Here is a 26392-nt window from a genome sequence, read left to right as displayed (position 1 = left end):
TCAGTATCTCTTGCTATTATCGGCTCACAGAATGGGAAAAGGGTACATACAAAGATGCTGACTGAGAGAAGACGGTACATTACGGGAAGTTTCAGGTGGTATGAAGCAGGCAGCACACAGACATCTTCCATTAGAAGCAAAGAACTATCCACAACAATTACTACAAGTGTTACACCCTCCTATTTGATTGATCTGTTTCCTTTCCAGCTTTTATTTGCACACTTTCACTTTGATCTTATTGAGGGTTCAAGTCTCCTTACACCACTAAAAAACCAATACAGTTCTTTGTAGAGTAACATAGCTTGCAAGGCACCCTTAGGTATGAGCTCCCATAACCACACAGCCACTGAACGAACCGTACATATCAGGAACACATCTCTGCTGACACAAGCACTTTGCAAAACAGAAAAGAAATGTGGGTAAGGGGTAGAAGCAAACCTCACAAGCAGATCAATCATCATTTCAGAAAGCAAAAGCAACAAGTTTTATATAATGTATGCCATTAACAGTTGATGAAGAAACTGCATTTTCAGTAAAGCGAACCAACAGATCAACTTCTAATATATTTGTGAATGGCAATAATAATATCAGCATTTTTAAGAATAGGCTGTCCAAAAATATTTTGATGGTGGTACAAATAGAAAGTCCTGTGGTATGGCATATACATAAAGAGCAATGACAATAAACAACCTAAAAATATACATCCACTGGGAATCGCGGAGGGATGGAAAGGCCAGAGGCAACAAGGGGCTTTGATTTAGTGCACCAAGAGGAAATGCATTCTGCCTTCCAGTTTAAAGAGCATGTACGCAATCAGAGTCCACTACAGATCCATTCAACAGAGAATATCAGCAGTGTAATTGCTACAGCTGTACACCGCAGGTCTCAAAGCCAAAGGAATTCTTTGCATAGCAGCACTGTGAGAATTGCATAAGTTCTCTCATGCTAGGAAATTTAGGCTCGGTCCAGAAACAACAAAACTCTGAGGAAAATGGCCTACCTGCTGGGCTGCTGTGGACCTTGCTAAAATGCTGTCGAAGACATTTGGTAGAAAATTCCTATTTACAGGTACAAGTTCTTAAGTAGACAACTGGAGCAATAAACTGGTGCTCTGAGTGCTCTGGAGAGTTATATTACACTGATTGCCAACTCTTTGCTATACATAATAGTTAACTCCTTTACAGTAACAGTCAAAGAGAATTGCATTGTTGATGGAGAACAAGCAAAGTTCATCCCTTCAGCAACGTTTTAAAGATATATAAGATGTCTATCACTAACACTGTAAAGATAAAACATTTAGGGGAAATAAACTCTGTCTTTGAGGAACAATATCCGGAGGTGTCAAGGTAACTTTTTCCCTCTACTCCTTCCGCCCCCGTCAGAGGTTCTGACCCAGCCTGGTTTTGCAGCACTTGGGTGGCCTGCTATGTTGTATATGGAGGCAAGACCTGGCCAACTCTTCTCTGTGTTTCCTCCCCACTGTGCTACTCCCTAAAAGAGTTTGATGATGTCTCCATCAGTTTGCAAATATTTCGGTGGGCAGCTGATTTCTCAAGTGCGAGAGGCTGCCCTTCAATGTGCCTGCCCTGTTACCTAGTTTAAGGTTTTTACGCTTTGAAAATTCGCGGCTGCATTTATTTCAGTGCCCCTAAGCATACACTAGCAAGATCCTAGATTTGTTCAGAGCACAAGTAAGAAGACTCTGTATCAACATTAAGACTTGAGATGGCATGTGGAAGAATAACAAAAACTTATTTTAAAAAATGGCTTAGAAAATGATCAGCTTCCATAGGTGACACCCGCATTACAAGTAGAGTCAATTCTACCTAGATAATTTGTGGTTCTTTTACAAGTGTGTCTGTGTGCATGTGTATAGAGCCTCTTTTCCCCAAGAGCTTCCACGATAAGTACATTTTCCTGTCATATGGGGGAACCTGGAGCTCTTTCCTCCTACAGCAAGTGCAATGAAGCCGGTACTATGGTTCAGTAATCACAGTTCTGGGAACTAAAAAACTCACAGCAGTGCACTGGCCTTGTCATGGGTATGACTGAAGAGAATATTTAAATAGCTTCAGCAGCAAGTTTCTAAAATTGGTATATTCATCTAGCCACCTACAGACCTAAATCACCAGTTTTGATACTTTCAGGCATCAGAATCAATGTCTATAATTAGATGGACACAGAAAAATCTTGACAAAATGGACTTGTTCTTTATTTCAAAAACCTTCTGTTCATTAAACTTACATACATCAGGGAATGTTGTAAGTATTTGATCCTTTCTCTGTTATTCGACAATGTGATATATGTCCAAAGTGATCAAAAAATAAATAAATAAAATTAAGTGAGCTAAAGAAACAACTTCACTGATTAATTAAGGGAAACTGTTTCATAGTTACATTCGTCAAACAAAAGTGCACCACCATTTTTCAGAACAAAACTGCTTAACATTACCATGAAGGTAACTGAAGGAAGTTTGATTGCAGTCAGCACTCTGAAATTAAGAACCATAATTTTACAGTTCTGTCATATTACCTTTTCCTCAGCTTTAGGCATTTAAAGCTGCTCAGCTACTTAGGCATTTGAAAGGTCAATTTGCAAGGCATTTCAGTTTGCCAGTTTCCACAGTTAGAGAAACTTTTAAGCAGTGTTCCCAATTCACTATAAATCATTTGTAATTTTTCTAGTTCTAAGGAAGTTAATGGAGTGCAATCTCTAAATTAGGTCAAACAAGGAAATTTATAGTACTCTTGATTTTTCACTTGAGCACACGGATTTTTGTGTCTGTCCGAATTGTATATTTTCTTCAAGATTCTCTGTTCTTATACCATTTCCAGTAATTACTTTGCAATAATATCCAAGTGAATTTTGATGAATTGTTGATCTGTTTGAAGCCTTCATATATTGTTATGGGGTTTCCTGCCACTCACACATAGAAAGTACCAGGAAGTTTAGATTGGGCAAATTATTCTGAGCATGCTTTTGCCAAGCAGGCAGCCACAATGGTGTGGCTAAGGTTGGATTTATGGCTCTAATGCCTGCTCAATCCAACACTGGCTTGCCCAAGAAGTTATTGATGCTACCTTGGAGGGTATATTGCTCAGAAGAAGCTGTCCTCTGCTTTCTCTCTCTGCAAAACTATAGTCATGCAGAGGAAAGAAGAATAAGGACCTAAAAGGACGCAAAAAGGTGTGGATTCTCATCATGACTGGAGTAAGACAACATATCACTATCAAATTAAGCACAACTAATTTTCCCTATATTGCCACACAAACAATTCACTAGGACAAAAGCCTATACTCTCTCTGAAATCCTTTTTACATTCACATAAGAAATGTGCACATTAATGGATTCTGGGATGATATCTGAAATTCCTTTGAACACACTATGTTTCTCCAGGAGAAGAAGAAAAGTTGCAAGACAAGATTAGGCTGATGTTGAAGTGCCTCTTTACTCCTTTTAACCTAGACATGTTGTTTAAAGGTAATGTTTATCATCTTTACCACACTACGCATCCAGCAACAGCCTAGAAAAGGGTGCAAAAATTCCAGGATGAGGGACACCGTCTTTTCAGCAAGAGTCTGGGTAGTATCTGTATTTCTTTCACACTGTGGGAAGGAACAAGCCAGGCTCTGTACACGTCATCGCAATGGCCCATAATGCCGAGCCAGGTGATAGCAAAAACACACTTCCAATGCCATTTGCCTGGGATTTCTGGCACCACTGTGATGATATCTCGATACAGTATTTCCGTACTAGATGCAGCTTGCTGCCAGAGTGCACGTAAACTTTGTAACTGACTGCCACGAGTCAGTCAGGGAGCGGTATGTTAGCAAGTGGCTCAGGCACTCTAGTCTAGGAGGAGAGTAAAAAAGGAGTGTGTCTGCAGCACTGGGAACAACAACGGTCCTTGTTCTCCTGCCTTGAGTGAAAGTAAACAAGTCCATTGTTCTCTGACTTTGCCAAACCTCAAAGTATAGCGCTAGAAGGAAAAATAAGTTTCACAGAATTGAGCATATACAACCCTTATCTTCCCTTCATAAACTGTATGTTATGCTAGTTGAAACTACCGAAGTGTTTACAGTATGCTATATATATAATGGCACATTTAAGCTTTTTAAAGGGATTCGGTCATTTCAGGAATGTCTCTGGTGCTGAAAAAGGTTAATGTATTACAAATCATATAATATTTTAATTCAGAAAAAATACGTCTGGGTATTTTGACCCAGTATCATAAGGGTTAGGAAACTGAACGAGGATGCCATGAAGCATGACTGACAAATCAGTCGAGCTAGTCTGCTTCAGATACATATTGTGCAAGGCATTATCGCTGCAATCAGTCACAAAAATGCATATTTAGTTTTTGTACATTAAATACTACACCTGTGAACCTATGTAAAAGATATACAAAATATAAATGTCATCAGGACTGTATATTTCAAACTTTTTAAAATAAACACAAAGTATATATATATATGTCGGCATATAGGTTGTAGTTTCAATGTCAACACTAGCACAGTTTTTCTCTTCTAAATACAGACCTGTATACTTCCTAGTCCAACACATGCACCTACAAACACATGATCATGCATACAGCTTTACGTTCTGCTGTTTGCAGAAGAGTCAGAATATACAGCACTATACATTGTTCCAACTCAAAATTGATTGGCAAATTAAGGAAGATGCCACTCAAAATAAATTCTTTGTGAGCTAGTACTAAAAAAAAAAAAAAAAAGAAGAAAACCAGGGGTATAGTTGTTCCATCTTAATAAAAACACTGAAGACCATGATGATGACCTAAGATTCAAAACGTTTTGTCTGGCATGTGATGGGGTCACTCTTGGACAAGATAGGACAGGGTAGAACTGGTCGCTGTGACACATGTTGAACACAGTTACAACGAGGTGCAGAGCTTTCACACCACCACCCAACCCATCTCTGGGTTCAGACTACTGAGGTCTCTGAACGAAAGGAGACAGAGCAGTTGTACGCCGTCCTTCTCACAGCAGGCGGTGCTGACGGTGATCTCGATGCCCATCTGGAAGGTAAGCGTCGATTTGCTGGTCGGGCTGGTCGGGAGAAACCCTTCCCACTTGAACATTTAGCTGGCACAGATATCTGCAACAGAAAGGCAGCTCCTTGCTTTAACACGTTAGGGCACAAAAGTCTTTTGTGGAATGCAATAGGAATGTAGGAAGACATTTGGGGTGACCGCAGAGCAGGTGGTCTGAAGCTATTAAAGGAACGCAGCAATGCACAGAATGCAAAAGAACAGCTACTTCTATGTATAGGGATTCTCACATCAGTTGCAGTTTAAAATATGTGGAGACAAGTGTCAGACGCAAGGAAAGGGACAAAATGTTAATGCAAGACAGAACTGAACATTCCCTGTTAATTTTTTTTCCTTTTTGGAAGATTTGTGAATGAACTCTGTATACTGTTCTACACACAGAAGTCAGAATGCCATCTTACATTACTGGAGTCTATGTACTTTCAAGCACTTTTTGATAGATCCTATTTCAGCAGTCACATCTCGCTAAGAACTCTTTTTCCATTAGCACAGCATGAAGCTGTTTACTCTCGGTAAATAATTCAGAATGCTTATTTATTAATGCAGTGTCATGTCTGCATGCAGAGCCTTATATACACCAGAAAAACAACAGGCTTTGATATTAGCTACAGTGATGTAAATCTGAAATAATGAAAATAAACCAAATTCCTCTGTGCCTCATGCCATGTGTAGCTCTTTATACCTCTGTGACATGAATGCTGCTGGACTTAGAATGGTACCCCCTAACCAGGCAGTATCCTACACTTTATACAACGTAAATGGCCACATAAAGTGTGAGCAATTTAGAGTGGAGAAAATGATCCAATTGGCTTAGTAAAGTTATTCTTGGCTGACATCAATGTAAATTCAGCCATTATCTGATCATTATTTCTTCCCTACATACTTATTGATGAAATTTCATTTTCCTATCAAACTTTCACTGGATAAAAAAGAAATCAGAGGTTTTCCTCTATGCTATAGCAAAGGTGTTTCTGCTAAGCAAGACGCTGCATCACCAAAAGGCTGACATAAAGACAAGCAGTAGAAAATCTATATGGTCAGATTCTCAGCTGTTTAAATTCACATGGCTCCACCGAAGTCTGTGAATTTTTGACAGTTTAAGGCATACCAGCTGACAGTCTAAACCCATTTAAGTTTCTCAGCTCTGAACACATTTGCCTTCTCTTTTCTGAGATGCTAAGGGGCATGTCTATTTGTGTTCTTTGGCCAAGAAGCTCTTCAGAAAAACTGATTTTTCTTTCTTTGTGGCCTTTCATAAAACCTGCAACTTATATTATATTTGAAAAAAAAAACAACAAACACATCTGTTTCTTTTCTCATTAAGAAAGAATGTTGGCAAAGATAATACTTCTAAACTTTTGCAAATACATTTCTGCCAAATATAAATTAATTAGTTATGCCATACTCTTCTGTTCCTGTGAGCCTATTCTTGAATATATAGGACAAGCCTGGAACTGAGACATGAGTAAGAGGAGGTCACTTTATTACTGGAAGCTTTAAGGAAGCTACAGCACCCATTTTCAAATGCAGTTCAAAGAAAATCCTGAAACAAGCAGCACCCAGGACTGAAGAATCCTGTCTCCTCTAAGATTTTGACATTACAGAGTGTGCTTAAGACTTTTGGGAAGTCTTATGAAACAACTAGCCAGCTAAAGGAAGAGGGGAGGGAGTTAAAATCTGATTGCAATTTTCATTAGTTCAGTCTTTGAATAACTGCACTGCAGTTAAAATCTAGTTTTACGCAGCAGCAGCAGAGAGGAGAATCTGGCACACATCTTCACTGGTCATGCTTACTTACATGCTTCTGCCTTCTTACAACTCTATTATCTTCAAAGAAAATCCTCCTGATTCATCCAGATCCTGGCCTAAAGTATCTATTTTTATGTAATTATTTACACTATCATGTTAGCTTGCCTCATGTTAGAATCTGAAGCTCGGTACAAAGCTGAACTATTTTGCTCTTGCCATTCTTATGAACCTTACCTCTGGTAACTTCTGTCTCTCCTTTCCTTGCTTGAGTTGCTGCCCAATATGCCTGGCTGAATTCCTCGGAAATTCTTGCTTTCCTTGCTCAATCTGAAGCATTTCTAAATACTGACTCAACGTCTCACAACCCCCATCAGTAGATTCAGTGTTTGCCCGTGTCCATTTATCTTTGCAGCGTTTTTCATTACACGGAGAAGTCACTGTGGATTTTTCATAGTTTTTCAAAAGCTTTTCAACAACGCCATAGTTTGACCTTGAGTCAGCTGAGCGCGGGCGACCGGATAAATTACTTGGTCTCCAGTCATGCTCATGAAGCATGTGTCTATAACTGCTAGTATTTGGAAGTCCATTTACTTGCTTTTGTTGCCCTGCTGATCTGACAGCTTTGCTGGGGTTGCTAGTTTCTTGTTCCTTTGGTGCAGAGAATTTAGGATTTGAAACACAAGATGTATCTACAGTTTCTGTCCTGCTAATAGCAGAGTCACAAGGTGGGCTGCAGGGTTTGTGATCTTCTGATGCTGTTCGAGTCACCTGGTTTTCTTGCAAAGCATTGCTACGTTTATCTGTGTGAAATACAGTCCGGTTAAACTCATCAATCTTTGCTGCTAAAGTTTCATTTATTGGGGTCTTTCCCAAAGTATACCTAGAGTCTCCCAAAAGATCACTGTGCAGGGCAGCAGGGGCATAAAAGTCATTACTGTAAACAGGACTGCTTTGACACTTGGGATTTTGTTTCTGGTGCATCTTGTTGCTCTGGGCCATATTTCCATCTGAGCAACTTTTCTGGGATGACAGTGGGGAGGACTCACTTTTACTGTCTTTGCCAGCATCATATGCCCACGTGTTGTGGCAGAAACTTGTTGGTACATTGCAGTCATTTTTGGTTACAGGTATTGCAGCAGTTACCATCACAGGACCTTTCACAGTCTGCCCTTCATTTGTCACTGCAGTTTCATTTAGTTTTATAGGCAAAGGATTCACCAGTTTCCTTCCACTCCTACAGTCCTGAACTTTGCAAGCGCTTTTGATGCCTGGATCTCTCACAGGTGCTTCAGAAAGCTGTACAACTGCAGAAAGTGAGTTTGCTAGGTGTCGAGAAGTGCTCCGTGGAGGAACTGGTGGAGCTTCTTTCTTTTGCCAAGGTCTGAAGTCTGCTCCTCTGTCACCAATAAGACCACCATAGGACATGTCCTTCAGACCCTTGGTGGAGCTCATCAGATTCTTCCTATTATTATGCTCCTCTGTTTCAAAAGCAACTGAAGTCTGTGATTCACTGCTGGACACATGGTTCATCTCAGGCAGAATAACTGTGTTTTGGGTTTCTTCAAATTCCCCCAGGAAAGGAAGTGACTTCATTCTGGACATAAAAGAAGAGGTATTTTAGGGATGAGCAATAAGGGTTTTCCCTCAGGACCTCAGCATGGATCCATTCTCTCTGAGAGCAGGTGTTTTAATGCTGGCTACTTAAAAGGATTTGGGAGGGGTTTTGCTGCAGCTGATACACACAACTTATTTGAAAAATACGTGAAGAATTTGAAGAAAGCTCAACCCAGGGAATTTTGTGTTCCTTTCTCTTGACACTAAAATTATTTGTCTGAGTTTTTAGTGATAGATAGTTAGATGACTAGTTGTTTTCTTAACTGTCCTATAGCAAGGATAGTGGCATCTTGTGAGCTTTAATGACTCCAGTGAGAGTCTACCTAACTATGAGCTGAATGAGGAAAACCTGAGTACATAGTGCATCCCTTGTGTAGGTTTCCTAACATCACACGTCATGGTACAAGCGTGTCTTGAGATCTGTTCAAAAATCACCCTTCTTGGCCTGGATTAGAAACTAGGCATCAGCTATGAATCTAGTTTCTTAAAAGATGCAAATGCTAACCTAACTGCAATAAAATCTTAGTGACAGGCAGCACATTGACTGTATGGTTGCATAGAGGAGTGTAAGGAGTCCCTCTGCTCTTTGGGTGCATGTGAGCTTGCCACAATGCAGATTTCCTAGGGAGCTCAGCAGTCATAGCTTAGACATAGCCTATCTCAGTTTCTTTCATGATGTGTACCCCGTCACACCATGAGTAGTCTTACCTTCTGAGCATTTATGCACAACTCAAGAGGAAATCTGGTGTTTAGCTTCCTAAAGGAGACCACGAGCATTGAATTTTTAACAGATTGTGGAATATTCATTTACTGTACTTTTCAGGGTGTGGTTTACCATCTTTCCATTCATACAGATGTAGGGTTGCTCTTCCTTCTCTTGCTTTCTTTGCAGTCTTGGATTGTAATTCCCTGACATATCTCCAACATTTAAGGCTAAATCTGGGTTTTATGTAAGAAACCTCCCAGCCTAATATACCCATACAGCATTGTACAGAACTGCATGGAAACAGCACCAGGGCAAAGAGAAATATCTATTTACTTCCCCAAACCTCTATAAAGCCATTAGAAACACACATACAATGTCATCTCATACAAGTACTTATCTCATTTTGTAGTTTCTACAGATAAACTCAATTCTTCTAGTAAAAAATGGCCTTTTATTATATTTCAGCAAATTTAATTTGAAAGTTTTATGCACTGAAAGACTGAGAGGATAGAAACTGCTCAGCTGCTAATCAATTCAAGAGCAAACCTCCCTTCAAAGTGAACAGGAACACAGCTTTATTATTAATTTTCTTCCTCTAAGATAAAGAGTCCAAATATGTTTTTACCTTCTGTGGTTTGACTTCTTTCGAATTTCCTCTTGATAGCTGCATAATTCTTCACTAACTCTGGCAAGTTCTTTTAGAGCCTTTGTAAATATAAGAATAGTCTTTTAACATAAGCCTTTAAATGGTATCTCCAGAATTATTTTGAAACTTGTGGTGATTTGAATTTAAGATTCACAGCAAAGGGAATTAGCAAAGCGAAAGATATTAAAATGCCCCCAGGTTAGGAATTGATGTAAAGTGCATGCTGTTAACACATTTAAACAGTGGGAAGACACACAACAATGGCAAACTGAGCAGGAAATAGAGGAAATAAAATGTCTGTAAAAATAAAATCTGGAAGATCAGTTCTTTAGGTTAACCCTGGCAGGCCAAAGCTCTCAGCATTTTCCTCACCCTTGTAACTGAAACATGCTAGACTTTACTTACTACATTGAGATCACCAATATAATTCTTAGCATTTTTCTTGGAAGTTCTGATGCTGATACTGTCTTCAGGTTCCTCGTGGTTCTCAAAGGCCAAATTGTCCATTAGCAAAATATTGTTCTTGCTCTTGGCTCTGGTTTCTTTACATTCAGGTCCTGTTTTACTGAGCAAACTCCCTTTTTCCATCCTGTCATTTACCACATTGTGTTGATAGTTCAGCTCCACTGTGTCACTCTCTTCTGAAGTAGGGGAATGCATGGACAGCTGCAGCATCTTGCTCTGAATGGCCTTATTATCATGGACATTCATACTGTTCTCCCTTCTAAGTTTTACCTCTTGGTAAAGCTGAAAAAAAAATAGAACTTTCTATTAAATCACAGCACTCTTCTCTATGACTTAGTGATAAGTCCAGAATGGCATTATTTGGCAATGTGCTGTCACCCCCATATTTTCTTTCACACTGTCTGCTAAGAACCAGTAGCTTTATTAGTAAATGAAAAGGTGTTAGTTCCTGTTACCCAGCACATCAAAACCAGGGAACTTTGACAAATTATAAAGTAGAAAAAACAGCAACATCATAAAAACCTCTTCTGCTTACAGTATCATTTCTTGTGCCAAGAATACCATGGCTCTTTATAAACATTCATTGTTAACTTGCTCTTATGAAGAAAGCACAAAGCAAGCACCTCTGGACAGCCATCTGCCTGCTCTCTCACAGTGTGTAAGGCCAACCCAACAGCTTTTGGAAGGACAGTGAAAAAGAATGACAACATGAAGAACGTGGACATTTCACGGGTAGTGCTGTGGATCTGAAGTGTTCTCATGTTCAGAGACTTGACACTTGACCTCATCCTAAACTCTCAAATTCACTCACAAAGCCCAGCTGCTCATGAAACCTGAGGACTAAACTTTGTAATTTCCAAGAAATGACAGCCTCATATGGGTTCAGCACAGCAACAAGAAGGAAGGATACTACCTCGTAACTTAGCAATACAATCTCCTAAATCACATAGGTCTTCCTGGAGGAATCCACGAACCAAGTTAGTATTTAGTGGGCTAGAGAAAACTACCAAATGAAATTACAAGCTGATAAGGTAGCACAAGTTTTGTTGAGGAAAACCTTCTACAGATGATGGCATTTAAAAGGCATCTCCCCTTTTCTCCACCCTTGTGGCTTTTAGTGAAGAAACATCAGGCAACTGATATCAAAGGTAGCTAGTTATAGACATAGCTTAAAAAGGGACATTAGGATACCAATAAATTTGGGGTATCATCTCTAGTTTTGTCTGGTCCTGTAGTACGCAGCTATTTGCCTCATCCATTCTCTTCAGCTCCATTCCATTCTTTATCTCTTTTTCTGTCTCTGTCACATTTTCGTAATCCATATGCTAATAAAAAACATTGAACAAACATGGCCTTCACTGCCATTGTCAGGACTACTAATTATCAGAATACCTTTTCACAACACATTACTGTCATTCCAAAACAGGTCATAAACCTAACAAGCTTATTTTCAACTACATACACAGACCACATTACTAACTTTTGAAGCCCCCTCACTTCGGTGGTGAAATTAGGTAAGACAGCAAAGAAATGTCTTAACACAAAGGACAAAATGCAGCAGAGACTGTCACACCAAAGTCTGTAAAAATTGTAGGTAATATAGGGGAGAGCTGACATTATGGAGTTATGTTGCATGCTGAGGGCAGTATATGGCTGCAATTCATTTTCCTTCTCATACTTCCTTGTAAGCAGTCTCTGCCATACATTCCTGTGCTGCTCAGCCACAGGGAGGTGTTGGCAGAGAGCAAGCAAAACTACTCCGTGTGTATATTAGCATGAAAAATGTGGAAAGCTCAATGATGAAAAAACTTGTCTCTGTATGTTGCCAAAGCAGATTCCATTTATGCATTTCAGGGTGTCAGAGGGTTCTGTTGAAGTGACAATTTGGAGATAAAAGAGTAACAAAAAATTACCTAAACTATTTCTGGAAGGAGATGCCTTAGAAATGGCACAGAGTGAGTATTTGTTAGTATGTGTAAACACAAGTGGTGTCAGGGCTTTCATACTATTTATTGTAGCCGTTTTCTCTACTAAATGCTGTCCATAAATGGAGCAGGTTCTAGCCAGAAAAGTTCTGCATCATACAGCGTTTGATGTATTACATTTTTTTTAACATTACCGTTTATCCTAACAGACCTGTGCCATGTAACTCCCCCCCCCCCATTTTTTTTTTTGGCCAGAGAATTACGATACCTAGATTTTTTTGTTACTAAATATGCATTTTCCTAAACCCCATACATGCAGATCTGTTCAGCATGTCTGAACATGTATAAAATGAGCACTGTGGCTCATGGCCAGAAGAACTGGCAGCAGTATATATAGCCAACAATACAGCAAACTTGACAGAGTTACATTAGTTACATTTAACCTCCTACATCGTATTTGTGAGTATTAAATGAACAATTACAAATACTGATTAACCCCAGGCTTCATATCCTACCATCAGCTATTACAAAATCCCAGTGACAGATAGGAGATAGGATATAACTCAGAGAAAAATAAATCGAAGTGACCTCTAGTCATTGAAAAGACTTAAGTAAAAATGTCAGTGTTCAGAGATTTGTTTAAAAGTACCTCTTCAATTTTCTTCTGCATGACCTTCCATTGACATTCCCATTCTTTCCTTTCATTGTCAAATCTCTCCAGCAGCTCCATCTTCTCCTTATTCCAGTTCCTCTCTGTATTCTCCAGTTGTTTACGCAGGTCCATGGTTACAGTCTGTGTAACAGCAACAAGATAGCTCTGCTTTTTTCTTTCTTCCCTGAATGTTTCCTGAAAGTTTATCAGAATAAGTCTTACTTGTCTAAATCTAGCTTCCAGAAAAAACAAACAAGCAAAAAAAACCAACCAAATAATTAATGGAAATGCACTTGCAGAAGAGAGCAGCACAAGATTGCATGATATATATCTGCAGTATGGCTGGAAGATGAAGAACTAAGCGTTATAAGACACAAACCTACGGATAGACAGGCCCAATCTGAAAAGAGGAGGGATGCACAGCTGGCATCACAGGATTCACCATTGTCTGCCGCAACAGGCTGTGTACCATGGCCACTTCACATCTTTGTTGTTACTCCTCACTATAAACATGCTTTCAATGAAATTCAAGTCTATGTGATACTGAATGGCACTTCTGGACCTTGGGATCCTGTGAGGTCTGCCCTTGAGGGTGAAAGCTATATTTACATTTGTTCAAAAGACAACTGCAGGTGTAAAGGTATCATGTTTGCTGACTCACTCCTTTCACACATGCATTTAGCATGGAAAATACTATGACATTCTTTCAGCAGTTAAGACAGTAAACGATACATGAGAAGAAAGTTCTCATGGCTATACGAATGCTTTAGAACACACAAAGGAAAAGTCAAGAGAAAAGCAAGTATTAGGTAACAAACACACACATAGCATAAAGCATCATTCTGACTGTAGGTCACTCTAAAGAGTTCATGTATTTCGGATTCACGAATCTACATCTATAAATGTTAGTTCTAGGACCAGCACAAAGAAAACTGGAAACTGTTTTCCAAGAGCACTAACTTAAATTTATTTCAAAACCTTGCTCAGAATATTTCACTCATTTGTGCTTCAGTTTCTCAATCCTCTTCAGAACTCTTTGGTTTCCTTGTATGTGTGAATGAAAAAATATTAATAGAACTACTAAACACATATTTTAAAAGAAATATTTTGGATCTGCTCATTTGACATTGGAGCAAAACAGTTACAGATTTACTGGGCCTGATATTCCTCCTGCTTTGTTAGGCTTACAATGGAAACTCCACTACCGTCAGCACACTTACTATGCCAGCTAGGCCGAAGTAACATTCATTCATTCAGTTACAGTGGATTCTGTGGTATAATAGCTGGTACATACACAGTGATGCTTGAGTTGTTAACTTTGTCTCTCAAGGCATGCTGTTGTGTTAGTTAGGTGGACCTGGAATTCACTTCTAGTCACAAAATGCCTCTGCATTGCCTTGGTCTCCCGCCAGAAACCAAGTGTACAGCTAGGCAAATGGCTTATCAGAGAGTTAACTAGAGGTAAGCCCTAGTTTATGTTACTGGAATTTGTCCATTTCCCTGACTGACAGTCAGTGATTGTCAGCTCACAGGAATAGCCCATTTTACCGCCCACATTTTCTTTGATGTAGTGAAAATTCACCCTTGAGCTTCACACAGTTCTTCTTCATCCCGTATTTTATTGGGCAAGTCTTGTTGATTCAGCTGTGGCTACTATATAATCAGTGCTTACCAGTGTCTGCATTATTTCAGCTGACTGGTAAGCTGATGCCAAACTTGGAGTCAGCTTCTTTCATCAGCAAGTGAGCAGAGAGCTCTGCTGAGCCCGGTGTCTTTGTGTCAGAGGAAGGCCTCCTACAGCATCTCCCACCTGACAGCCATCTTGGGCCCAAACCTAACCCCGGGGCTGCAGAACCATTTACCCCCAAACAGGTTGGGATTGAAGACTGAGAGAGTAAACTAGCTATTTTCCAGACATCTCTGCTAGCCTGTTTCACAACAGTGTAACCAAGCCATCACATAACCTGGTACTGGAGCTTACTCTTTCAGTCTTTGGCTCACACCTGCCTAAGAGCTCTGAAACGGCAATCTGTCCCTCAACTATTTACGAACAGATTTCAGGCCCTTCTTCTTCCACCTGCCTAAAAATGTGTGGGGCAGTTTTACAAACACATAAAACTTCCTGAAATTAAGAGCTGCTCAAAGACAACACAGCCTTCTCACCACGAAAGAGGTCAAGCACTGGCTCGGTTGTGGCTTCTTAGGGAAGGTGGCCAGGCTATAGAGACTGCAGCTCTTCAGGCCAAAGCTTTGTGCCAAACTTCACTAAGTGTTGACCAAAAACAACTTACAAAAAAATTCTCACAACAACAAAGCAACAAAAAAAATCTTAAAACAACTTACAAAAAAAAAAAAAACAAGATCTGTTGCAATCTAAGCACTTCTTGTTAAATAACTTTATAACTGCTTCAATACTTCCTCACTTCGTTAGTTCAAAGGTCATAACTTTTAGTAGTCTTTTTTTTTTTTCTTTTTTTGGCTGCATTTATGCCTTTATTTCTCAAGACACCTCAGAGAAATAAACAAAAGTCACCTCCCTAGTTACTCTACTCCACTGGAGTCCTTTAAATACGTGTCAGAAAGAAACAGAAATGTGCAAGCACTGTAAAGTTATGAACTAGAGAGGCAGAAAGAATCCGTATATATCTTGCAGAAGTGGTGATTTTGCCAGTGTACTGTAAGTACCAATGGCCATGCTTCAATTGGCAGCATATTACTAGTAAGAAACTCAAGACTATACATCATATATATATATATATATATATACACACATAAGAATAGATGTGTACTCCTTTCAAGCATGCATATATCATTAAAAAAGCCCCTGGTGGTTTCTTTGTGCTGGGAACTACTTTTGTTACATTTGCATTCATCTTAACAATTTACAAGCTGTTTCATATGAGACTGTAATTATAAAAAGAACCCGAGATGATCAAAATGCAATCAAGTCTTGGAAGAGGTGAAGAGCTTAGCGACAGAAGTTACAGACAGTTACTTGTAGCTCTAAGATCCACAAAAACCTTGTATTGCTTCTTATGTTTCTCTGATATCCTCTTGACATAAACTCTGAGAAGAAAACTTCTGCTATTGTACAGTGGGTAATTTCCTCAGATAGTTTTAACTCCTGTTTCTGTGGCTCTATTCCCTTTTTTTCTTGGTCTTTGTTTATTGTTTGTTTGTTTGCTTGATTATTTTATTCCGTACTAGCAATAAAATCCCATGTGTAGTTCAGGTAGTATATCCTCTCTCTGTATGGTGTACCCAGATATCCTGAGGAATATTGCATATGGCTTAAGCAACACAAAGGGATGAAAAATTACACCTTTTCATCTGCTGTGTGGATCAGAGCAGTATCTGTGCTCTTGCAGTATTGGCACGTTCTGCATGTCCTAGACAAGGTCAGAAGCTCATTGCAGCAATCAGCTTCAAACAAATAATCAATTTTGTCTACATCAGCTGTGTTTTCCCTTAATTTTCCTTTAGCCCTCCCTCCTTTCAAGCAAAAAAAAATGTTTTAAGTTATTATTTGACATTACTGTTACTATTCCCCCACGTCTTAACTGTGTCTTTTTCATCTACCAATTAAAAATGCAGAACAGTTTGAAATCAACCTCTACTAACTTCGTAAAATAATCTGCAGTGACATCAGCTGAGGAGACGTTATTTTTCAACAGAGATTAATTAGACTGGATGTGCATGACCATTCAGATACACAAAACTTCCACTGATTTTACAAAAAAAAAAAAAAAGCAATTAAATGATATTTCCAACAAGGTGCTATATTTTGGACGACTAAAGAAACCATAAAGTAATTTATTTGTTCAATTATAAAAGAGAGTCAGGTGCCACGATACTGTGCACTTTATACTTGGAAAGAAACTACATTAGAGAGAGAGAAAGAGAGAGAGAGAAAGGGGCAAGGGGAGGGGGAAGGAAGGAGGAGAGAGAAAATGAGAAAACAGAGAAAGTGAGGAAAAGAGAAAGAAGGAAACAGAAACTCCAGTGCTCATATGATACCTGTCATCCCTGTTCTGTTGATATATCTGTGCTTGCACTAAAGAAATTGACTAAACTAATTCTGAGTCTTTATCTAAGAAAAAAAAACATGTGCACCATACATAAAACACCATATAACATATAAATAGAAACATCAGAGAGATGTTTAAATAACTGTTTATCATATTAGTAATGTGCATTTTTTAAAATTATGTTAACTGTTCAAAGCCGTTCAAAACTACTGATTTCAAATAAACCATAACCATACCTTTCATGGAATAAGAAATCCTTCAGAAGTTTTTCAGTCCATTTCTAAACAGCAGTGAAAGCAATGAAGCGCGTAGCTAGCTGAGATCCAGTTCTGCAAATCCTGATCTTGAAAAGAAACGAGAAAGCTAAGCAAAGCACAACCTTTCACTTGGGGCAGCATTTGCAACTCTCTTCGAATAACTCCACAACTTTTGCAAACTGAAAAACAGTTCCGCTCAGCATCATCCCAGCAGCTGGCTTCCACGTGACGTCAGCGCACGGAGGATGGCTTTAAAGCCATCTCTTCCAACCCCCAGCTCTGTAACTTTATATCTCCTCATATTTTGTGTAAACAACTCCAAGTCCAGGACATTTTTAGGTTTTATAGTGCAGTCCAGTCTTTAAAGCTTGCCAAAGCAGCCAGTGTTAACATTACAGTTATGACAATAGGCAATTTTAGGTTTCTTTTATTAGCGTCCATGTTGTGAAGGAAGATTCTTCTGTCTCCCAGACCCAGTTTCCACGGTTATATTTTTTAGTACGATCATTTTGAGCTTTGCAATTTGACCCTCATAAAGTGCTTTGTAAAGGGAGTTTGTTTAAAGAAGCAGTTTAGTTGGTTAATAGCTATCTTAAAGAGCTAAAAGCAAACGACTCCTCCCTAAAATCTTTTTCTGCGTTCATATACTATCACTTACAAAGTGCAGAATTACTGGGCATTGTGTAATCCGACTGTCCCGCATTCTGGGAATGGTGATAATGGTTTCTTTGGGATATGCCCAAATATTCCTGCTACTTTATAAGCTTTCTGGATCAGATTCCCTGGTCTGTTAAGATACTTTTTGTTTCAGCAAAGTGCTTGAAAGCCAACGGAATCTCCTTTGCACAGGGAAATTCATCCCTGGCATACGGCTAGCAAGGAAGCTCCAAAAGCACCTCAGCCTGGACGTAAAACACTGGGAGTGCCCACAGCAAGTGTCGGCACAGGAAGGGACATGGAAAGGGGAAGGAGAGTGTGACAAGAATGACCAAGAAAGTGAAAGCTTGCAGGAAACCCTGAAGCCACTCTGCAGCACGAGGAGCTCTGGCTGGCTCCTTGCCTCCCTGCTGACCACCGCACCTGCACTGCCGCACGTGTCATACTGCTCTCCTGCGGCACGGCCAGGGAGACCCCAGGCAGCGCTGCGCACACGTACTGCTGACCCACCGGCTACTTGTGCCTGTGGGCAGTGATTGGGAACAGCCACAGCCAGAAAACTCACATTTCAGGGAGCGTTTGTCCCCGTGTGGGCCCTGAGAGGTGCCACCACGTACCTGCCTAAGGGAGCATAAAATTCTGGGCAAATTGACCCATCAGATGTTTGTCTTCAAATGCACCAAGCAGAGGTGATGTATATTTTTGTGGGCAGGGCAGCTGATGACAAGAGGATCTGCGAGACGGAGGACATGATATGAGGATTCACACCTCCTTGCTCAGTCAGCACCCCCCTCCTCAGGACAATAAGATGCATGTGTGATAAAATCTACACACAGCACAAAGATTTTAGGTCTGGGTGCATTTTATAGTAAATACTAAAGCAGGTTTCAGGGAAAACACATTTTTTCTCCTTATATGGTCTAGCTGTAAGTCTAAGCAAACACATTACTTGGGTGCTTATTCTGTCCCCACATAACATAAATAATGGGACTTGGGCCATTTGTGAAAATTTTACGGACAATCTAAAACCAAACAAAGATCCCCAAGTATGAGACTGAATGTTCCTGGAGAAAATCCTCAGCCTCTAACTGCTGAGGAATTACAGTTTTCCCGTTCACAAAGCAAAAGTGTGACTTGTTTGAGGAGGTTACTTCCAAGCAGGCCAGCTGCCATGGCTGGCAGCAAAGCTGAATGCCTGGGGGCAGAACGGAGCACGCAGCTGGAGGCTGGGTGCCACAGTGCAGCTCCTCCCTGCAGCCGGCACAGCTGCACCCCTGCAAATGGAGACAATATGAAGGTTTTTTTTTCCTTTTTTTTTTTCTTTCTATACATTTCCCATCAGAATTGGCTATTATCCTTGTGTATTTAATATTGCTAACTCAACATCCCTTATCTTGCTATGAGAAGTCCTGGAAATACAGCACAGCAAAAGCAAAGGAAACAATGGACTAAATCACAGCCTTGAGTTTTCACTCTGGCAAAATCGTACATTTCTGACAGTGAGAGGAATTAGAAATGTGTGAGACTGAGGGACTCATGTGTAGCTGGACCCCACTCAGTTGAGTGGGGCTCTCCAGGTGACACTGCAGCTTCACGTCTGACCTTTGCTGAGATGGGGGGATCTGCATGAGGGTGTAGGTGCTTGGCTTTCACTAAGGAGACAGAGGGCTTCATTCGTGAGGACCATGAAGGAGCTCTGCTCCCTCGTATCCTGGGCTCCCTGAAGTTAAACCCGCATGGAAGCCAGGCAGAACTGCTGTCCTGGATGGCCACAAGCTTTATTTCACTCACACTATTTTGTAGGATGACACTTGGAGACAGAAAATTTCCTGACCTACACATAGCACTGGAAGGACAGTTCAGAGACAGCTCAAGGCTGGATAGGGAAAACTAAATGCTTCTGTGCATGAGTCAAATGGCCATGTTAAACTTCTAATACGGGAAAGGCAGAGCAAAGTTAGGATAAAAAAAAACAACAACAAAACCCCACAAAGTGAGCTATTAAAACCTGGGCTCATTGCTCCTCACACCCCTAAGTGGAGCAGTAATGGCTTTTGCTCTGGGGTAAAATTCATCCAACAGAAACTGTCCATCCTTCAGTATCACCAGAAAAAGCAGCAAATGTGGCTTTCTGGGCTCTGGTACAGGCAAAATAAGCAGGAAGGCCATTGTAGGTTGATTAATTCTGACACGCTCCTTCCATAGGCAAAGTGCACTTTGTCCATGCCTGGTATCAGCTCAGCTCCTGTTAGAAGTCAGCACTTCAGCAGAACAAGCGCAAGGGCATTTTAATCCGCTCCTCTGCTAAATTTCTCTTCATCGTGCAAGACTGAAGACAAAAGAGGGCGAGTTTCAGCATGGGCTCTAATCTGATTACATACTCAGTGTGTGCTGTGGATAAGTCTGTGCCCAAGACCATTTCAGAGCACCTTTAGTTCTGCTCTGCTAGCTTGGTGACAGCACACCCATGTTGTTCCGTCAGCATCAAGTGGGTAAGAGGAGGGAAGAACAGCACTGCTGCCGCTGCAATCAGCCCAACCACTACATCGGATCCCTGAAATGTTACAATTTACACCTCAATAATTTCGGCAAATACATCTCAGCTGTGGATATATCTCAGGAAATGGGCAGAAAGCAGTACAAATTCTGCCTCCTCTAACCATTGTGCACTTCTGCAATCACATCTGTCTTAACGGAGAAACAGAGCCAACAAAGTGTTATGTCATGCCAGTTCTCCAAGGGTACATTGGAAATCGGTGGCAGATACTTTAGATGTTTACTTTAAATAGAGCCACTGTAATTTTCCCCATAGGCAACTGCATGTGTAATGGCAAAAGTTGGGTTTGAATATCACTTCCCTCGGCATTAAATCAGAGACAGAAATGTAAGCCAATGGGAGCTGGGCCCCTGACACTGATGCCTTTAGAAGTCTCCTACTCACCTATCAAATTCTGCGGTGATTAAGGGGAAGGACATCTAATATCCTAAAGCTCTGCTTGTTTTTGTAAACAACACCCAAAGTTCATGTGCAGTTCATCTCTTTTTATAACACATATTTAGACAGCCATGTTTTTGGCAATTTTCTTTTTTCCGACTGCCAGGCATGTTTCTGCACTATAGCACCTGCTCTCTTCTGGTTTTGATTCTGAAGCACTGGTGACATGTGTCAGCAGACACTTATTCTCTCTCTAACTGGAGCTTCAGGCATGGATATTTCTGGTTGAAAGAAATATCACTGATCCTGGAGAAGATGATCTTTCTAGTATCATGGGAATTTTTCAGTAAGAATAAAGAAAATATTTGTAGAGGTATTTTCTCAGGGTATTCAGAGCTGACTCGAAATAGGAAAGAAAATTAATTGTATTTCTCTGTTTGCAGTGAAGTAAAAAATGCATCTATATTCTAAGTGATATAAAAATTCATCTGATTTACTTCCAATTTATACAAATGTAAAAATATCAGAATTAGATCTACATATGCAAGATCTCTTCTTTCTGAAAGAATGTGGAACGAATTCCCTGGGAACACAGGAAACAGAAATTTAATATTTCAGAGAAATGCAGAAATAAGGCTATCTTGGGGCTGAAATTTAGTAAAGTTTTTTGCAAGAACAGAATATTAATCCCAGCATCCAGCCGAAATTCAGCTTCGCATTAGTTGTATCCACAGAATGAAACTCCTGCACCCATTTAAAACATGTTGCTTAATTACATCCCCTTCAGCAAAAGGTTGTACAGCTTTTCTGTGCACTTTTAAATCAGATTTCTAACATTTACTCCCTACCATACTGTGTTACCAAATTCATTTTAATAGCCCTATTAGCAGCAGTAGATACTGTATCTCTCAGTTTTATAGGACTGCATACTTGCGCAACTCCTATGCTGTGCTTCAAAGGAACTGCATTTCATCAACTGATGAAATGACTTGGGGAGACTTGCACAGGGTAACTGCAGTGGTGATCTGTGAGAGGAAACATACTTCATACAAAGGTTGGTTAGCTTTATGGTGCACATTGACTTCCTTAACATCCAAGTTTTATGCTATAAAAGAAGACTTCAAAATATTAATCCTACTTAGGGAGAATCTATGCTTTATTGTAGAAGCGCTTTCCTTTCACTTGAAGAAACATGTATAAATTTGGGTTAATTTAGCTTCCTCTCATCATGGGTTTTAGAGAGCAACAATAAACATTTCTTTAGTCTGCGATACCCACTGTGTTCCGCTATTGCAGCATGGTCTAAGAAGCACTTCTTTGCTTCCAGAAGGGGATTTGTGAATCTCTATAGGTATAACTGAGATTTTAAGTGATAGGTAATGTGGCATATCTGGCTTGTTGCCACATAAAAGCGAAATCTTATTTTCTTCTTATTACTGCTCTTCAGAATTAGGTGCTGTGCGGCAGACAAGTTAATGAATCAGCAGTGTGCTGTCTGGCTCTTCTCTGTCTGACTCCCACGCACTCCTGCTAGAGGATGCGGACGTGTTCAACTGCATTTATCCGCTCACCTCTGAGGTGAACTTTGCCCACCAGGCCAATAACTGAGAGGAGAAAATCTGCAGCCTTTCTTGGCAAGTGTAACTGTCACATTTCTTTGTGAGACCAAGCTATTTCAATTTAGCAAAGCACAGAACTCTTATTTTTTTGGCTAGATGTTATCTTCTGGCTATAGGTCCATACTGATTTTATCAGCTTTCTCAGAGGCTTCTGAAATAGTGAAAAATGGAGGGCTGTGAATTTCTCTGCAATATCCAGTGTGAAAGTTAAGCAGCTCTGATCACTCCCTTCAAGCTGAGTGCAGCACATGAAGAATGCATTTTATTTCATAGAATCATATGGGCTGGAAAAGACCTCCAAGATCATCAAGTCCAACAGTTAACCTAGCACTGACAAGTCTACCATTAAACTATGTCCCTAAGCAACACATCTTACACTTCTTTTGAAAATCTCCAGGGATGGTGACACAACCACTTCCCTAGGCTGCCCATTCTAATGCCTCACAACCCTTCCAGTGAAAAGTTTTTTCCTAATATCGAACCTAACCCCCCCCTCCCCAGCACAACTTAAGGCCATTTTCTCTTGTCCTATCACTTGCTGCTTGGGAGGAAAGGCCGATGCCCACCCTGCTACAACCTTGTTTGAGGTAGTTGTAGAGTGCGATAAGGTTTCCCCTGAGCCTCCTTTTCTCTAGGCTAAATAACCCCAGCTCCTTCTCTGTAGTTCCTTCTCTGCACTGAGGTTTGCAGAGGTCCTCACTGTTCTTGCTCATCGCAGATTCAAAGACTGTGGGGACCTTCTAAAATGATTTTGGATGCTTCAGGATCCTTTAATTTCAGATTGTAGCCTCTACAACAGCTCCCTAAATGTCCCCAGAAGTCTCAACGTTGACTGGCTTTCTTGATGCCTGACAGAATTAGGATGAGGAGTCCAATTCACGTAAAGGAAATCTAAAACTACATGAAACAAAAATCACTGTGACTAGTCAGTGGGGTTATAATTGCCAGTTCTGTGCAGAGGATTTCTCGGCCTCTTGACTCAATAGGTTCATGGTTACTTTTCTGATTTCTGAGAAAGACGCAATTTTTTTCCAAGTTATTTCCAAGATATACTCAATGTATAAATTCAGTGTATTAAACTTTCCTACTGTTTTACAGTAGCAGTTACTGATCCACTCAGTGTAAAGCAAGCTCTCTCTAATCATCTTGACTACATACAAGGCTGAGAAAGGCATAAAAAAGTATAGGTTAAAACCTGAGCCCAGAACTTCAGATCAGGTTTGAGCATGATTTTTCATCCTTTATGGGACTGAGCCTCTAACATTTAAGAAAAAAAAAAAATCTTTTCTTCTCCCAGGGGCAACAGTAAAACAAAAAGAAACTCAAAAAGTCGGTCTTGCTCTAAGATTTAATACGACAAGCTGAAGCCTAGAACTATTATATTTTAATATCCAAATGGCAAAGCCAAGAGAAAAAAAAAAACAACAGAATTTCTCAGACAGTTGCTGCAAAATCTGACTGTGACAAAAGCAGCAAAAAGGCCTTTGCTCAGTGATTTGAGAACTATCTTTAAGGTTACAGAAATTCATTATGAAGGTAGGTTTTGACTGACCATATCTTGCTGTAATAGTTTCTAATATGTGTAACTTAACTTTTAGGCAACTGAGCATAAATTAGAGCTTCTTAGAAACTCTTCAAAGTTCCCCTGGGCCTGACTTTCTCTTTAAACAGGACACCAGATGAAGTTATCAATTAATCTCTTTACTTACATGTTGACTATCATTTCTTTTACCCATATCTTGATAACTACAAAATAAATAAGAACAACAATATCCCCTGATAGGAGTAAGTATTTGCATTAAATTAAGGTTAAGTGATTTAACTGATCAGTGTTACTACACCTGCAGAGAGTACACAGGAGAGCTAGACAAATACGGAGAAAACTAAGAGTTTTGTTTAATACTGAAAGTAGTAAGTTTACTATCTTTTTTGTTCTTGTAAAATAAATTCTATTGTCCAACCTCAGCTTACCTATAAGGGGTTTCTCTAAAGACATTGTCTCTGCTATTTCAGGTAGTGGGCTACAGCCCTTGGCAGGATTCTGATTAGTTGGAGAGAGGCACGGAGGTGAACCCTTCTCACATATGAACAGGTTAAGTGAACAGTGCTGCCATGGAAAGGAAATCCTTATTGCCAGCTATAAAAGCAGCTGCTTTATTCACTACCACTTATTACTAGATCCTTTATTAAGGCATCTGCACAAGACTTTAATTAATACACTCACTTGTACATGATCAACTTTGGAGAATTCAAGTTTGTGTGACTCTGGTTTCAACACAGGTTGAAAAAAAAATAGATAAAACTGAGCTCCACTGGGGCACTTCAAATGAGGTTTTCATAGTGGAAGATCTTGTGTTTGTAGTAACTGCCTATGTTCGGCGTTATAGGAAGATCATGAGTGGCTTCTGCTCTCTGTGCAGCCTCTTGTAGTCAAGACAGAAATATTCAGTGACTGATGATGCACACAAGCCTCCCTACCTATGGTTGCTCACCACCACCCACATGGTTAAACAAGGGTCACTCAGCTGGCCAAGAGTTACTGTGTTCCTTCATTCCCAAACTGGAGGGAGAGAATCCAGAGCCCTGGTAGCTACAGAGTACATGAGAAAATGTTATCTAATGAAGTAGGTTGCTAGGAAAAGATAATTGGCATCAGAGAAGGTGACTTCACCATCTTCAGTTCAGACTGTATTGTGACCACCTTTCTAGAGCACACACGCAATGCAGACAGCCTACATCTCTCAGAAGAATCCTTGCCTGCTCTGATACCTCCTCCTTGTGTATCTCATTCTCAGGGCTCCAGCTCCTTGCCACATTTCCACACCAGAGTGTCCTATCTCCATTCTCGTTTTGTCCCTCCCTGGTGTCTAATACATTTAATACAGTGCTGAAAAGTATTATCATCAAAACCAGACAAAATATATACAGGCTGTGAAATATAATTGCAGAACACACATCAAATGTGGTTTCACTATTCATAGGTGGCTAGAATACGAAATTTTTCTGAGAGTGGGAAGACTCTTCACACCCACTCTGCATATTTCTCTTTTGCTTCTGATTTGGTACAAATTAATGAATATTAAATTGGTTCCAGACACTTAAGAATATTTTATTCAAAAATGATAAAAAGTAGGCAAAGTGAAAAATATTCTTCTCTGTTTGCTTACCTGGAACACTGTGATGAGCAGTCTTTCTATTCAACTGGGTGATTTTTAGTGTTTTTTTGCAGTTTTTTGGGGTTTGGTTTAGGTTTGGCAAACAAGTAGTCTTCAGTGTTTTTACAGCAGTGGCTATTACAGAAACTATGTCTCTTGCACGTCTTATCTTGGAGGGTGGACAAAATAAACAAACTGAAAATAATACTACAATGAACAGTAAATGATGAATGGTTTACAGTACAAAAAACAGTGTAAAAAGGAAGACAAGTTTAAATATTGTTGTGTATGAAAGGGATGAAAATAATACAAGGATGAGAATAAGTAAAATGATAGGCTGGAACATCTGGGAAAGTAAATACAAAGACAAAGAGAACAGTCAATTAATGGAATAGCAAGTCCAAAGTTTTAACAAAATAAATAGTGAATCAGACTATGCTTGTGGAGGGACCAAGTGCCCATCTCCCATTGACATCAGTAGGAGTTCTGCATGGTCAAACCTTGAAATGCCAAATTTAATTATTACTGTTATTTGTTCAGACCAATTAGATTGCTTTAAATTTGTATGAGCCCATGCAGTGCTCTGCCTCTAAGTTAATGGGAGCTCTACAAGCTCAGAGGTATTGCTAAATCAGAAAGTGAGCATGCCAAATGTCTTTTCTGTTTGATTTCATGCAGTACATGTATAGTAATTGATTAACTTCAAACTCACTGCGTCTGTGACTTTCTGATACAAGGAAACAAAAGACTAATTAGTCAGCATACGGATAAGAAATAATAGCTTTCAGCTTCACCTGGTAACTACTTTGACTGTAAACTAGCAGGACAACACAAGTAAATTAACATAGCAAGAGACTTACTAAAACATCTGGATAATACCGTGAGCAATAACAGCATTTGCCAACTATAGGACTGC

At 39.9% G+C, this 26392-nt stretch overlaps 1 protein-coding gene across 4 annotated transcripts; it reads right to left on the bottom strand.

The window, feature by feature from the left end:
• Nucleotides 1-182: 182 nt before the first annotated feature.
• On the bottom strand, nucleotides 183-26379 carry KIAA0408. Of its 4 annotated transcripts, none has more exons than XM_080586815.1 (7): nucleotides 25489-26379; nucleotides 17090-17196; nucleotides 12823-13020; nucleotides 10189-10530; nucleotides 9763-9842; nucleotides 7052-8411; nucleotides 183-5115 (listed from the first exon to the last, which is right to left on the bottom strand). In XM_080586815.1, the coding sequence occupies exons 3-7, from the start codon at nucleotides 12955-12957 to the stop codon at nucleotides 4942-4944; spliced, it is 2091 nt and encodes a 696-aa protein (XP_080442941.1). In that variant the 5' UTR covers nucleotides 12958-13020; nucleotides 17090-17196; nucleotides 25489-26379; the 3' UTR covers nucleotides 183-4941. The 4 variants fall into 4 exon arrangements, with proteins under 4 accessions (XP_080442941.1, XP_080442942.1, XP_080442944.1 ...); XM_080586816.1 differs by having other exon boundaries at nucleotides 12823-12966; XM_080586818.1 differs by having other exon boundaries at nucleotides 12823-12966; nucleotides 17090-17191.
• Nucleotides 26380-26392: the final 13 nt, after the last annotated feature.

Source organism: Anser brachyrhynchus (assembly GCF_964034855.1).
Source record: "Anser brachyrhynchus genome assembly, chromosome: 3".
NCBI classification, from domain to species: domain Eukaryota; kingdom Metazoa; phylum Chordata; class Aves; order Anseriformes; family Anatidae; genus Anser; species Anser brachyrhynchus.
This window is presented reverse-complemented; position numbering and strand designations above follow the sequence as displayed.

Excerpts from the sequence above, each read along its gene's own strand:
- KIAA0408 (XM_080586815.1), bottom strand. The coding sequence starts at position 12,957 with ATGGACCTGCGTAAACAACTGGAGAATACAGAGAGGAACTGGAATAAG. Across the intron at positions 8,412-9,762 it reads AAGAAGTCAAACCACAGAAG|AATGAAGTCACTTCCTTTCC; the intron begins GTAAAAACATAT and ends TTTTATGTCCAG. Across the intron at positions 5,116-7,051 it reads AGAGACAGAAGTTACCAGAG|ATATCTGTGCCAGCTAAATG; the intron begins GTAAGGTTCATA and ends TTTCTGTTGCAG.